General features: G+C 41.3%; 1 protein-coding gene across 16 annotated transcripts in view; it reads right to left on the reverse strand.

Annotated features, from left to right (window-relative positions):
- FAM13C (family with sequence similarity 13 member C) overlaps positions 1 to 15848 on the reverse strand; it is a 147086-nt gene that overhangs the window by 20547 nt on the left and 110691 nt on the right. For all 16 annotated transcript variants that reach the window (XM_025285089.3, XM_044942101.2, XM_044942100.2 and 13 more), the window contains 2 exons: positions 4514 to 4724; positions 2764 to 2902 (listed from right to left, as the gene is read on the reverse strand). In XM_025285089.3, coding sequence (XP_025140874.3) covers positions 2764 to 2902; positions 4514 to 4724 — 350 coding nt within the window. The remainder of the gene's footprint in view (positions 1 to 2763; positions 2903 to 4513; positions 4725 to 15848) is intronic.

Consider the following 15848-nt stretch of genomic DNA (forward strand, 5'->3'; position numbering starts at 1 on the left):
CTAACAAATCCTTTCTAATTCTAACATTCTCTAATTCTATTGAAAGTGGACATCTGGCTGAAACAGGTTTTTTCTAGGTCCATGAGTCTAACAATAGTTAAATGTAAAATGTAAAAGTATAGGAAATAAACACAGCTCTGGACAGGAAGTGAAATAGTTGTATTCAATAGCGCAGGAAGGATGTACATTGTATCAGGGCATCAGACTAGCATGGAGGGTCGGCAGGAACTTGGATTCAAAAATTAGCAGCAGGTGCTATTAATTCCACGGTCAGGCTGCCAGGAAGGAAAGCCGTACAGACAGCAACCAATTCAAGTCCAGTGACATGTCAAACCTCTAACCACAGCCTGGCATCCAGACAGGAAGGGTGAGGGGAAGCCCTGTTTCCTAAGACACTGAAGGTTCTGATTACATCAAAGACTTTCACACACACAGAGAAGTCGTGACCATGAAGACTTCTTTCACTGCCCCCAAATCCATCAATCTGCATGTTTAAATGTGTGGGCAAGTGTCTGCTTTGGCCCTAAAGTTTCTCCAGACAAAGGCAGAAGGTGCCAGGCGAAATTCTTTTCTAAAATAGCCAACTGCCGGGTGACCTGTTATATATACAGACTCTCCACAATCTAGAGTCTGTAGCTGCAGGCAGAAAAATCTAGTGGAAAATTAATGTCTATAATTTTCCTTTATTTTTCAACAAGGCAGAGGTTGCCATGGGATAGCCTGTTCAAGTATCACTCAAACAGATGAAAAAGTTAGTAGTATCTAGGACCACTTACTTCCCTGGTGCTAAAACTGTAAGAAGCAATACATATGGACTCCCTCATTTAATACAAACCTAAGAAGTCACTATTAATATTAACTCCCCTGTTCAGATGGACAGAATGAGACTCAGGAACATAAAATAACAAGACCCAGGTCGCAGAGTTCATAGGTGGCTGTGCTTGTATTCAAATCCAGATCAGTCTGATTCAAGAAGTGCCAGGTAAGAACTATAACAGGCCCCTGGGGATGGAGGCCCTATCTGCTTCTCTACAGTTTCCAGTACGAGGGCATTGCAGATCCAGCAACACTCCAGCAGCAGACAAGGAAAATCAGCTCCTCTAAGGGTATCTGAAGTTTTCAAAATGCGGACACTTTAAGAATTTTATTCCACTCCTACATTGTAAAACCGACTCATCTTTAACCACCCCAAGCCTGAGGTGCTAGAACATAACTATCTTAAAAAGGTTGTAAATCCTTTCTGGGCCTCCTGCTCCTTATCTGTGAAATAAAGCCTGTACTTACAATGTGCACAGCACCCTCTTACTACATGAAAGACCATCAGCAGCTGTGGCTGCCTGACCTCAAGGAAGAGAAGTCTTCGGCACCCTGACTGAAGTTGTCTTGAAAGCTAATCTGATTTTTCTTTTCCATCCATTTTGCAAAGCGAAAAATTACTCCTTACGACCCCTCTTTTAGTGAATGTGCAGCCACTGTGGGAAACACAGGACAGGAAGAATAGGACAAAGAAATATTACTCTTAGCTCCCTCCCGAGAACTCAGGAACCTCAGGAACCAGCAGACTGCCTCTGGACCAACTGTTTAGTGAGCCTTTAAATATTTCAAGATGTATGAGACCTTATCCCCTGTTCTCTTTTATTCTAATAACAAGCTGTTCTGGGCCCCTTGCCAAAAACCCAATATCTTTGTGCAATTCTACATGGATACGATTTTTCTCTAGGCCGTGATCACCACTACAAACAATAAATAAAACTAGCATTGGGACATCAGGATGCTTAGCTCTGACTCTATCGCTTCTTATGTAAGAAAAGTTCATAGTTGCAACTCTGTCACACCAGCACAAAGGCTGGTATCTCTCTAAGAGAAAGGATGAGATCAGGGTTTGTCCTTAAGAGTGGCCTGAATAGATATCACTTGATAGGTGCTCATCCATCAACCAGAAAGTACTTTATTGTCAAAGAAAACTCTCCCTCATTCTGTTTCACAATTAGAGATTCCATCCTTTGTGCCCTTAATAGGTTCTTGGGTTGTGCTGTGCTTAGCTGCTCAGCCATGTCCAACTCTTTATGACCCCATGGACTGTAGCCCACCAGGTTCCTCTATCCATGGGATTCTCCAGGCAAGAATACTGGAATGGGTTGCCATGCCCTTCTCCAGAGGATTTTCCCAACCCAGAGACTGAACCCAGGTCTCCCGCATGGCAGGAGGATTCTTTACCGTCTGAGCCACCAGGTAAGCCTAAGAATACTGGAGTGGGTAGCCCATCCCTTCTCCAGGGGATCTTCCTGACCCAGAAATCAAACCAGGGTCTCCTGCATTGCAGGCAGATTCTTTACCAGTTGAGCTACCAGGGAAGCCCTAACAGGTTCTTATCGAAATGCAAATGACTCCATGTTGGATCTGCTTTCTTACCCCAAATGCAAATGAGAAAAAGTTAAAGAACAAATAAGACCATAATTCAAAATCTTTCCAAATTTGGGTCCTAGGAACACTAGTGATAGTAAGGGTTCCTCAGGAAAAAAAACAAAAAAGAGAAATCAATAATTAAATCAGTTTGGAAATAAGAGTTGCAATTTGTTGCTAGGAATCATCTTAGCAGAGATCAGTGGACAGACCCAGGAGGGACTCCACTTATGATGGGCCCTGGGCTGGCCGAGGGGAACCGAGCTGTCCCCAGGCACAGAGGTGTACTCAAAAAGGAAGGACAGAAAAGCCCATATACCTCTGACACAGTCCACTCATTTCAAATCACAGGGGCCTTACCCGGTACTTCTTTTCTTGTTCAAATTTTTCTTCAAATTTCCTAATTTTCCGCTTGAGGCTCTGGATGTGCTTGGTGAGCTGGGTAATGGTCTGGGGCTCCTTGCCATCAACGCAGCTGCACCGGGAAGAACTGCGGAGCCTGGAATGATCCAGGGAGGGAGAGAGTCATTAAGAACACTATCGCATATAAAACAGATAACTAATACGGTCCTGCTGTACAGCATAGGGAATACTACTTAATACTCTGTAATGGCCTATATGGGAAAAGAACCTAAAAAAAGAGTGGATACACATATATGTGTAACTGATTCACTTTACTGTACATCTGAAACTAACACAACATTGTAAATCAACTGTACTCCAAGAAAATGTTTTTTAAAAGATATAACTTAAAACAATTACGGCTGGTTCACCTTGTTAAACAGCAGAAATTAATACAATATTGTAAAGCAACATTCTTCCAATTAAAAAACAAATTAAAAGAACAAAACAATGGTTTTCCAGTAAACACTGCTGCTTGTCTACAAACCCAGCTTTCTGGATTATCAGAGTTCAGAGGCCAGTTCATCATTTGATGAGCCTTCTATGGTAGCATCTGCTGGGTATTGGAGACCCCTGATTCACAGAACTCCATTATAGGCAAATGTTATCAAGGACTTTTGTCTACAAAGGTCAGAATATTAGTCTAGGAAATACATTTCCTAAATCTTGGAGGATGCCAATTTCAGACTAATGAGACAACATTATCCTCAATAAATGGCATGCATGCATGCTTGTGCTCAGTCCTTTGAAGCCCCAAGGACTGTACCCCATTCAAGCTCCTCTGTCCATGGGATTTTCCAGGCAAGAATACTGGACTGGGTTGCCATTTCCTTTTCCAGGGGATCTTCCTGATTTAGGAATCGAACTTACATCTCCTGCAAGGGCAGGTGGATTCTTTACATCTGAGTCATCAGGGATTGAGCCCAGACTAACAATATTTTCAAAAAGGATTCAGATGAGTAGTTTTCTTGATATAATAGAGTCTTTGTGAATCTGATAAAATAAATGGATTCCCTCTCTAGAAAACATGTTTATTTTCTCATCTAACATACTTTAAAATAGTAATAATTCACTAACTCCCTCAAGTCCATCAGTAGACAGGCCATGGAACAAGGTCTGGATAAATTCATGAGGGACAGCAGGAGGTATTAAGGAGAAGGTAGGAATTCCCAGCACATATATTTAGTCAAGGGAAGACTCATTTTAGCTATGCATCAAAAGTACTAATGGAACTTAAAAAAAACACACATAGTTTCACTTTTTTCTTTGCAGGGGACCTATTGTAAGCTATCACTTTTCAAGAATCTAAGAAGAAATTGAGATGAACGACTTGCCAAGCATTGCCACAATCCATCCATTGAGGCCACTCCTGGACACAGAAATAATACTTTAGTGAGCTCACCAAGAATGGCATTTCTGGTATTTGCATATGTACATTTCTTAGGATTCTGGTCATTTCATAAAAAACATTCAAACATGTGAGCCATAGGGCAGCTTGTGTCTTGAGACCATTTCCTTCTGAGACAAGAAAGCTTCAAACGGCATTCTTAACTCGAAAGCACACTGATTTTTTGCCATGTATGGTTCAGGGCCCGCAGCTGCTTTTGGTAGGCATGCTTGCTCTATTTTGGACACACACTTCACTGTAGTTTATAAACGGAGTATTTAAAAACTGTATGAAGTGAAGATAAGAACAAGATTTTTTTACATCATAAACTGCTGAGTGCTGGGTGGAGAAGGGGCTGATTCGGGGTCCAAGTTGAATCTCTGGCTTTGGCTGAAGATGGAGCATCGTGGCGATAGCAGCGGGTTGTCGCCGTCGGTGATGTGATAGAGCAGCCTGCTAGTCTCAACAGACTGCATGTCTTCTGGTGCGCTGTCTGCCTCATTCTGCCCATCTCTGTGCACAGGCGCAGGGTCTGAGGAAATAAGATAAATCATCACATCTCAGAAGCCACAGAGGGCTTGAGACGGTCATGTTCCTAAACAAAGATCATCAACATTCACTGTAACGTCTCGCCTTTTTGTCATCTCTTCCTTTTGGGGATATGAAGGCCTTTCAAAATACTGTCATGCTTGTTCTCACAGAACCTGGACAGAAAATATTACAAGGCCAACACACACCAAAAATGGAAACAAAGATTATTTCAGTCCAAATTACAGCATCAGCATAGCCCCAAACTACAAAAATCCTCTCTTTATTTCACATTATTTACATATGTCAGAGAGTATATTATAAAATGTTAGAGTGAAAAAGAGAAAACAATTACATGGAACTGGAGCAAAAGATGAGGGAGAACAGTTATAACAACTGCCAGTGAAGGAAGGCAGAGGAGCCGGAGGGGAGGAAGAGAAAAGAGAAAACAAAGCAAGAAGAGAGGGGTGCAGAGTCCCCAGACAGAAAATTACTCAGCACTCCTTAAACATGATGGAGAACTCTGCTTATGTACACGAAATGATGTTCAGAATATGCTAAATGAAAAAACCACACATTTCAGCTCAAGATGGTACACATTTCTGTGTACAAATAAACACACTAAATGATCAGAGAAGCTACACAGCAACCACAAAGCATGGTGAGATTAGAAGTGATTCTGGTCCTTCTCTAAAATTTGACATACCATTTTATTTGGGACAAAAACCAAAAACAAAACCTGCTCTAAACCCTCTCCTGGGTGAGGCAATCTCTGCCTGAATTTTGTGATCATTCCCCTTTTAAATAAGCTCTTTAGCTCCCCTACCAGGGTCAGTCCAGAGAGGGAGGGCACCCCCATGCTACCCAGGTGAGGGGAGGACACCTCGTGCTACCCAGGTGAGGGGAGGGGGATGGGGGATGGGGAGCTGGGGGATGGGGAACAGGGGGGCCGAGTTAAGTCTTCCATCCTACGGTGCTGTACAGAGCTACTCAAAAGATGCCAGAGCCTTCTCGATTTTGCCCAGCAAACAGGTTAGAACAACCCGAGGCATTCTCCTATTCTGACTTTCCTAAAGAAAGAGGAAAAACACAGCCTTTCTGGGTGAATAAGTGAATCTGAAAATACTGACAATTCACTTTTCCAAAACAAACATTTGTCACAATTTAGTACTGGATGAATCTTAGCCAGCTTTAGAATGAATGGCTCATGTTCTCTAGAGCTTGAAATGCAATTTGCTTTGTGCAACAAAGGTTGGATTAGGTCCTTGTATGTTTTCAGGCAGCTTCTCCCCTGTTTGGCTGTAGGCTGGGAGGGTGGACAGTGCCTCCTATGGGGCCTCTGAGGCTTGCTGACAGCACTTTTGTCAGCGCCTGAGGCTGGTCAGAAATGGATGGGGTGAGGGCTGGGGAGAAGGTGGAGTCGGATGAATGCCAAAGCCAGGCCCACGGGCAGTGTGACTAACACAACTCACCACAGGCAACACCCTTGCTAAGAATAATTTAGCCAGAAAACACTGGCATTTGGAGGGAGCCCTAAGGAGTAACATGGATGACAGCATATACTACAATGACCTTCAACATCCACCAAGGAGCGTCTGAGTACCTCACCAAACCCTCTTCTTAAACCATTAGACTAAGAAGAAATTCATTTTATTCATGTTACCTATTTCTGGGTAGTATCATTTGGTATTAACGATGAGGAAGAGAAAGATCTTTATCAAGCACCTGGGACCAGCACATCTTTTGCTGAAATGGAAAGGATCTAGGCCTTTAGCTCAGCTGTGGGGCCAGGGTAAAAACTAAGAGGCCAGGAGCCTCTTGGTGGTGCTTTACAATGAATGGGGGCACTTGAGGTCCTAGGCATATGACTAACGTGGGGGTGAACAAAGAGCTCAGCCTCTGAAACTCACAGAGACCTAAGACGGGACTTCAGAGAACCACAGGCCACTGTGCATGGCTTGCTTTGAACTGTGCTGCGATTGTACCTAAATCTCCATATAAGCGGCATCTGTTTTTTGTGGCATTTTTTGTGCCATTAACATCACAACCTCTCTTCCCCACAGATCACCACTGAAGGAGATGGTGGGCCCGAAAGATCCCAACGTGACCAGCTGAAAAGCGACAGTCAGAAACTGGTGATCGGGTAGCACCTGAGCTGTCTGTCTAAGCATCTAAGTTGAGAAGCATCTTAATTGAACCTGTGCACACAAGCCTATTGGAGACAGGGTATTGAGCTCCTTGCTCAGAAGAACCCAGGGTCGCCTTAGTGCCAACCAGCATTGCCGCCATCCTGGGAACACAGCCCAGGCCTCCACTTGCAGACCCGGCTCCCCAACAGGGAGAAGCTTACGGCAATATTAAAATTGAGTGGCTTCTGATGGGACCCCGGGAACATGCTTTCCAAAGGAAGGGGCAGCTCGCCAAGGTCCATGCTGTGATGCAGTGTGGTTCAGAGGGAGGGTCTGGGAACCAGGAGTGTAGGGTGCTCATACTTTCTTGGGGGGCTCGTGTGTTCACTGATTTCTCTCCACATCCTTGTTTAGATCATCTGACAGGGCTGTGATAGAAAAGTCAAAGGAGATCCGTTACATGACATCACACCTATACTTAACAATAGTGTATCACTGACGCTTAAAATGCACATAATCTCACATTATGTGCATTAGCTCAATAATTTTTTTCCTTGTGTGTTCTAAAATTTCTGTAATGAATACATCTTAATTGTATAGGAAGAAAAAAAACAATAAAAGTTAATATAAAAATTTGGGGAAAAAAAGGATACCTGAAAAGGGAAGTAAGAAACAACCCCCACAGACAGAACAAGAGAAAAGAAAGATTGTGAGTTTGAATCCCAGGTCCTCCACCTGTTAAGAGGCACTTCAGAAAAAAGTGAACATTTAAAAACCTCAGTTTCTTCATCTGTAAAATGGGGAGAATAATGGTGGGCACCTCTCAAGACTAAGTGAGGATGAAATGAAAGAAAACTGTACCCCCCACAAAATGCTTGCCATATCCACATAAACCTATTTTTAATATATATGTATATATTTATGTGTGTATATATGTTTATGTTATACATATAATCTTAATTTCTTTTTTACTGAAATATAGTTGATTTACAAGGTTATGTTAGTTTCAGGTGTATAGCAGTGATTCAATTATTCTTTTTCAGATTCTTTCCCATACAGTTTATTACGAAATATTGAGTACAGTTCCCTGTGCTATACAGTAGGTCCTTGATGTTTATCTATTTTATATATATACTCCTAAATTCCTAATTTATCCCTCTCCCTCATTATATATAAGATTATATATTATATATAATCTTAATTACAATCTATAAATTTTTAAAAATTTCAGCTTCATCTTAGGCAATGAGGGCCAAGAAATCATGAATTTGATGTGCTAATTACATTTCTTCAACTAATACACATTAAAATAAATTCCTATTAAAACACTGTTCACCCATGCATCCTTTGTATAGCATATTTGGCAAAACATTGACATGAGGCAAAGAAACTGCTAAATGTGGTTAACCCTGAGAACCATCATTTTTTAGCAATTATCAAAATAAGGAATTTGAATATGATCCTCTCTTACTGAGCACCAGTTCCACAAAGAGTCCTTACAGGGTTAATGTGGGAAATGAGAGCCAGCACACCCTCGACATATTGTACCTCCTGCCACTTCTTACGTGTAAATAAGAATAATAATCATATCTAATAGTTATGCAGTGACTCACTATGTCCTCAAACTTCCAGTTAGAGTTTCTGCAAGGATTTAATCTTCAAAATAACCACACGAGGCTGGCAGTAATGTGATCTTCATTTTACATTCAGGAGGGAAGGTGGTATGACTCCAGTCGGGGTCAGGGGGTCTGACCAATGCCTGAGGCAGAAGACTCCACGTCTCTGACCCTGCAGGCCAGGGAGAATTCCTGGCAGCCTGCTCTCTGAGCAGTAGGGGCCACAATGGAGACAAGTCATTATTATCAGGTGTGAAGACCAGAGCCCATTTCTGAGCTGGCTGCAACCCCAGGCAGGAACAGATGCTATTTACAGCTGTTACATGAATCAGGTTTTAAAAATATATTTCTCCAATGTGAATTCTTAAGTGATTCAAATGTAAATCAACTATACTTCAATAAAAATTTTAATTATAAAGTAAATAAATAAAGTGATTTAAGATTTAAATAAATCCCTGTCTGTACCCACTTGAGACGGACTGCTGATATCTGAGTCACAAATTAGACCTAGACTTGTGGATTTGTTAATTTGTGCTTCTGGGTTTGCCCATCCTAGTGGGCCCATATGTAGCACTGAGATACACTGCAAAGTGCCAAACATCAGCCTTCAATCATATTAAAAACTAAATAAGCCAGAAACATGTACATGAGTCTAGTGAGACTCAAGCATCAGAGTTCTTGGCCAGCCTCATCATGAAAAGGGCCACCAAAACACAACCAAGAAACAAACTCAAAACATCTGATGGATACATAATGGATTCAGTTACAGAATGTGTTGAATTGAAATGGCTAAAAACACTCAGAGCTTGAAGTCATCCCAAGAACTAAGACTAGGGAAACAGATGAGCTTATCAGCTCAGAGACCACTGAGAGGGAAGCAGTATTTCTAAGGTGAGGATGGTTGGGTAAAAGTAAGGACAGATGAAGATACATTCTGGATGAATGAATCTGATAAGCTACCAAATGGCACAAGGTTGGCACTCCCAGCAGGATTTTATGTGCCAGCTTCTGTAGATAGTCACCGGAAACATCAGGGAGTTTACAGGCGTGAGGAGTTTATCATGGTGAAAGCAAGGCTGGGCTCCAAGGCAAGCACCCTGCAGATCCCAAGGGGCGGTTTGCCATCAAGGCTAAAAACATTGGCTACAGTTTCAGAAACACCTAGATCAAGTCAATTCTTTGGCAGATGTGTGACTTGGGATACATTATTCAATGTTTCTCAATCTCAGCTTCCCCATCTTTTTCAAGTGAAAATGACATCAGTATCTACCTCACAAACTATTAGAAGGATTTTTAAAAACATAAGGAACCTCAAGTGCTTTGTATAGTGCCTAGGGAAGGGGGCATAATAACTCATCAATGACATAGAACTCATAAATGACAGTTGTTGTTGGTATTTACAACGGTATCTTTGACCTAGTTAGGAAACTGAAGAGGTGAGCCAGAGGGGAAATGAGTTTGGTTCTGGATGCACTGAGTTAGGAGGCACTTTTGATCATCCAGGGAGAGGTGGCCAGCAGGCCCTATACACGCAAAGGGAGGCGCACAGGAGACATATTCTACCTGGATCTGACCTCAGTGTGCACTTCACCATTTAGACCGTGCTTCTGGAGTAGGGGGCGGGGTAGAGAGCATCATTTTTATTTTGAAGGAGCCAATTACTGACTTCAATTCCAATGAACCACCAGTAGATTTGGGCACTCCATCAGCTGAGCAATGAGAAATTCCAAAATCCTTCCTGAAAACCAGAAAATTACATTGATCAAGAAGCCTCAGCTCAGATCTAAACTTATTCCTTGCCTCTGCATTTTTGGTTGCAACTTCTTAGTTAAATTTCCATCAATTAAAACTGAAAAGAAGCATGCACCCCAGTGATCATTGCAGCACTGTTTATAATAACCAGGAGATGAAAGCAAGCTAAAGGTCCATCGGCAGAGGAATGGATAGGAAGGTATAGTACACATATACAATGGAATATTACTCAGCCATAAAAAGATTGAAGTAATGCCATTTGCAGCAACATGGATGGACCTAGAGAGTGTCATATTCTCAGAAAGACAAGTATCATATGATATTGCTTATACAGAATCTAAAAGACTGATACAAATGAACTTATTTACAAAACAAAATAGTCTCACAGATGTAGAAAACAAAACTAAGGGGGAAAAAAGGCGAGGGATAAATTGTGAGATTGGGATGAACATATACATAGTACTATATATAAAATGTGCTTAGTCACTTCAATCACGTCTGACTCTTTGTGACCCTATGGACTGTAGTCTGCCAGGCTCCTTTGTCCATGGGATTCTCCAGGCAAGAATACTGGAGTGGGTTGCCATGTCCTCCTCCAGGGGATCTTTCTGACCCAGGGATTGAACCCAGGTCTCTCATGTCTCCTGTACTGGCACTTAACCACTAGCCCATAGCTACCTGGGAAGCCCATAGATAACTAATGGGAACCTACTGTATAGCACAGAGAACTCTACACAGTACTCTGTAATGCCCTATATGGGAAAAGAATCTAAGAAAGAGTGGATATATCTTTATGTATAACTGACTCACTTTGCTATACAACAGAAACTAACATGACATTGTAAATCAAACATACTCCAATAAAAATTAATTTAAAAACATTTCCATCAGTAAATAGTAACCCACGTTTTAGGTTTTTTAGTAGTTCTTGAGATAAATTTAATACTATCACTCCTGTTCCCTAGAGAATTATGAAAAGACAATTCTGGAATATTGTTTTCTTGAGTGACTGCTATTATATCTAATATATGCAACACTTTTTGCCAAGTACACATAACGCTGAAGTACATAAATCTTCAGGGTACTGTCACCAATTACTTTAGAAATCCTGTAACTTACATGCACCCTGATAAGACACTGTTATAGTTCTTTTTAAGTCTTTTCACTGTTTAAATGGTAAAAAATGAGGACTAAATGACCTCCAGTTTAAAAAAGGTAGTATCAACAAAGGCCCAAGCAAAGGAAAATCACACTGTCATTCTGCTAATATGTTGTTTACGGCATCATTTTGGGAGGTATAAACAGTTTGAACTCACCCAAATTTTCGGTATTAGAGTAATATTCAACAAATTTAAATGTCTAGATGAATTTCAATAAATATCTTAAATATGCTTTCATTGCACACGGTAACTGGCTTAGCAAAGGAAAGTACCCCAACTAGACTGAATGGAGACACAGGAAGACAAAGCCGTAAGGTAGTACCTGAGAAAAAGGAGCAGCCAGAAAGTTGTGGAGGAAGAAAAAGAAGAAAACCAAAGGCACTATCTCTGGAAAAGGAAATGACAACCACTCTAATATTCTTGTCTGGGAAATCCCATGGACAGAGGAGCCTGTGGGCTATAGTCCACCCACAGGGTTGCAAAGACTCGGACACGACTTAGCCCACACAGCACAGACACCATGCTGCCGGGTGGGTGCGAAGGCAGGCAAGGCAGGGTGACAAGGGCTCAGTTCATTCTGCAGTGGAAGTAAACGTCTAGCCTGAGGCAGCCTGAGGTCTTTGGATGTTAGTGACTTCTGCCCGAACTCAGAACTGTGCTGCGGGCTACGGCAGCAGGACCCACCCTGAGGACAAGGTCAGACTGCCAGATTTCTGTCATGTTGAGAAATGGAAGAAGTCCATACTTTGCGTTGTTCTGGAGAACACCTGAGGCAGGGATCATTCATATTTTTGGAAGCAGCTTCTATACAGCACCAAACCAAATACACAATTTGGGGAGAAGAGAAGAAATGACCTTCTAGACAAGTCTAACCAAGGGACTCAATGAATGTTTTCACTTTCTTCTGATTATTCAAGATTTAACTTCGTCACCTATATGCATACTGTCAAAGAACCACTGAGAAATAATCAAGGGAAATGGCTGATGAACAGGGTCTAACCTCTGAAAACATCTTTTCCCTTCCATGTGTCACAAAAGTGGAGCCAAGTGCTCAGCTAAGCTGTGGGGGGCAGGGGAGGGGGGAAGACAAAGAGCAAATAACACCTGTGAGTATCCAAGATTCAGAAGCATCCTCCTGGTACATGGAGAAAGCTGGGTGCTGGAATGCTGATCATTTCTCAGCCTAAACAGCTGTCCGCATCTTCTAGCTGATTCCTGAACAACTGAACACCTCAATGGGACAGCAGATAAAAATCTGCAGTTAAGGCAGCAAGACCCATTTTCAAAAGAAGGTTCTAATTAATGAGCCGATGTGCTTTGAAAAGCAAAAGGAAATTATATACAAGGCAAACAGGAAGACTACAGGAAGAAATTCCAACCTTCAAAGCACATTGTATCTTCATTGGCTAATTCAATGTCAGTAATGAAAAATTAAGTCAAAAAAGTTGTATCTGCAGTTCCTCCACAGAGACACAGAAAAGTATGATTCTAGGGAACTGGAAGAGACAGAAGAGGTTGTCCACCTTGGGCTTGGGGGTTGTTCAGAGCACTGTCAGATACTGAGCATCTAGGCAAACTGTCTGATCTCTTCCAGACTATTCTTCATAAGCATGACAGAATGAATAAGCAGGGAGGAGGCTTTTAAAATGACTATAACATATGAGAAATGATGTGCAGGGGAAAAGGGGGCCTATGACAACTCTCTGTACTGTATGCTCAATTTTCTATAAACCTAAAACCTCTTAAAAATAAAATCTATTACTTAAAAATCTAACACATGTATAAGTGCACTGATTAAAAGTCTAGGCTCTGCAGTCAGAGTCCTAAGCTTGGTCTGAGATGCCACTTGTTCAGAGTTATTATGTCCTTGGCCAGATGAGCCTCTTCAAAACTCAGATTCTCTGTCAACAGTATAGTGAGGATAAATGGGACAAAAACATGCATTCACCACAGTTCTTGGCCTGGATTTAAAGTTGAACTTAAAATTTTTTAAAAATAATTACCTGATGGTTCAGGCTGCGGGATTTTTATTTATAAGGCTGTCAGTTAATTATAGAAATGGCTATCAGATAATTATATTGTCATCTATGAGTTTTGAAATCATTTTTAAAAATGCTTCATTTGGAAAACAAGGATTATTGTGAAGCTCCCTGTTTCAGAGACTATGAAGATGGTGATAAAAGCATCAGAGAACATTCATTAACAGTAAAGATCTTTTTTAGCCAAGTTATGCCATAGGTAGCACAGGATAGATTTTATGGTAATGAATGTAGTTTCAACTTTAATAAGAGGTAATTATTCAACCATCAGCTCTTGATTCCCTTAAGCAAAAGGTATTTATGACAGATTAATGCTGTCATGGGAGAAGGAAATGGCAACCCACTCCAGTGTTCTTGCCTGGAGAATCCCAGGGACGGGGAGCCTGGTGGGCTGCCGTCTATGGGGTCGCACAGAATCGGACACAACTGAAGCGACTTAGCAGTAACAATACTGTCATAAATACCTTTTGCTTAAGGGAACTAGTACAATGTCAATCAGATGCAGGACTCGAGAGAGGACCCAGGGAATAAACAGTGCTAAATGTCATTTTCACACCTTGCAAGTCATCAGCAATTATAATAAAGTAGACATTTAAAGACAAATGCAAGCATTATCAACTGGAGGGAAGGCGATATAAGCTCTGAATGGGCAGCTTTTTAAATAATGATCACTGACATTTATTGAGCATTTACCACGGGTGATATGCTAAAAACCTGATATGTATTATGCTATGTCATCCTCATAATAATCCTAAGAGGTAGACAGTATCCTTTTTCCCTTTTCAAAGAAAAGGAAGCTGAGGCACAGAGGTCAAATAACCTGTTCAAGATTACCCAACAAGCATATCAAGTTCTACAAAGAGCTATGTTTCTGAGCAAGACAGAGCCAATGAATACAATCCATTTGGGCTTTCAAGAAGTCTATGGCATGGTGTTCATACCAAAAGTTATTTAAAAACAAAACCAAATGATGATTGGGCTAAATGTTTTGTAATGGATAAAAAATTCACTTACCAATAGGCCCCAAAGAACAGGGTTGAATTAGTATCTTTATGAGAGGCATGTCAGTACTAATCCTTGCTGATGGATCCTGAATTAATCTTTTTCATGTTTCAAAAACAACACAGAAGTAAAAATAGAGTTGTGAGTCTGAGTTTGCAGATGATGTTAGTATTTTTCAAAGAGTAAAATGCAAAGCAACCACAGAAGCAGCTCACACACCAGGAGGAACATCAATAGTGGCAGATGATCCTCAGTGTGGGCCAGTGAAGAAAGCTAACCCATCTACACTTAACAGATGATCAGCAGTAAACTATTAGTTTGGTAGAAAATGGGATTTTTGGAGCTTTTATCGACTATAAGATATGACAAAAAGGTCAAGAAAACAATGTACATTTCTAGGAAGAGTATGGAAAGCAATCCAACAACCATAAATATTTTTTGAATAGTTGATGAAACTCTCCCACTCCCCATATTTTTAGGTATTAATTCTTTTTTTATTTAGGTCATCATAGTTTCATGGGTAGTTGTGAGAAATTGTAGACGTATCCCTTGTACACTTTGCCCAATTTCCCCCGATTGTATCATTTGGCAAAAGTATAGTACCTGTGCCCATATGTACAAATAAAATTCTACTATTTCATTTAATCTGGAAAACACTATGTGGGTCAGGTAAACACACCTGAGAAAGGCAAGGGGGTCCAGAGATGGTTAAGATCAGAGGAGCTGAAATGACCATAGGAACAGAGGGGCTACAGTGGTTAATCAACTACAAATCTAGATGCTTTTATTCTAGCAAAAAGCATATTAGTTATACAGTGTGTACCTAGGCTGCCTTTGGGCTCAACTTCAAATTTAAGAATATTAGAACTATGTGGACTTTATATTTAGGTAGCATGGCATCATGTGAAACACTAAGACCATGGAGTCTGATTGGGGAAATTTCCCCACTCCTCCCCTTTCCTCCGCACCCGCTACCACTCACTGCTGTGGGACCGCCTACGAGTTATATTCAGTCTCCAAGTTCATTTCCTCATCTTTCATCTGGGGATAATAATGCCTCCCAGGGTGGTTGTGGCGATAAAGTAAGAAAATTCATGCACAATGCCTGGTGCAAAACAAGAGGTCATTGTTAGCCGAGGTTGATATTATTCATTTAAAGACCTTCAAAGCAGAGTTTCTAAACTCTGGCACGCTTGACATTTTGGACCAGACGACAATTTGCTGGGGCAGTGCCGGGGTCATGGCTTGTCTTATACATTGAAGGATGTTCAGCAGGACCTCTGGACTCAACCCACTAGATGCCAGTGGCACTCACACTCCAGCTATGACACCAAAACAATATCTCCAGATGTTGCTGAATGTCCCGAAGGCGGGGGTCAGAGTGTGGGAGGGGGGTGAAAACCACTGTTTTAAAGGACCCAGCTTAGAAC

This window comes from Bubalus bubalis, chromosome 4 (assembly GCF_019923935.1).
Source record: "Bubalus bubalis isolate 160015118507 breed Murrah chromosome 4, NDDB_SH_1, whole genome shotgun sequence".
Taxonomy (NCBI): domain Eukaryota; kingdom Metazoa; phylum Chordata; class Mammalia; order Artiodactyla; family Bovidae; genus Bubalus; species Bubalus bubalis.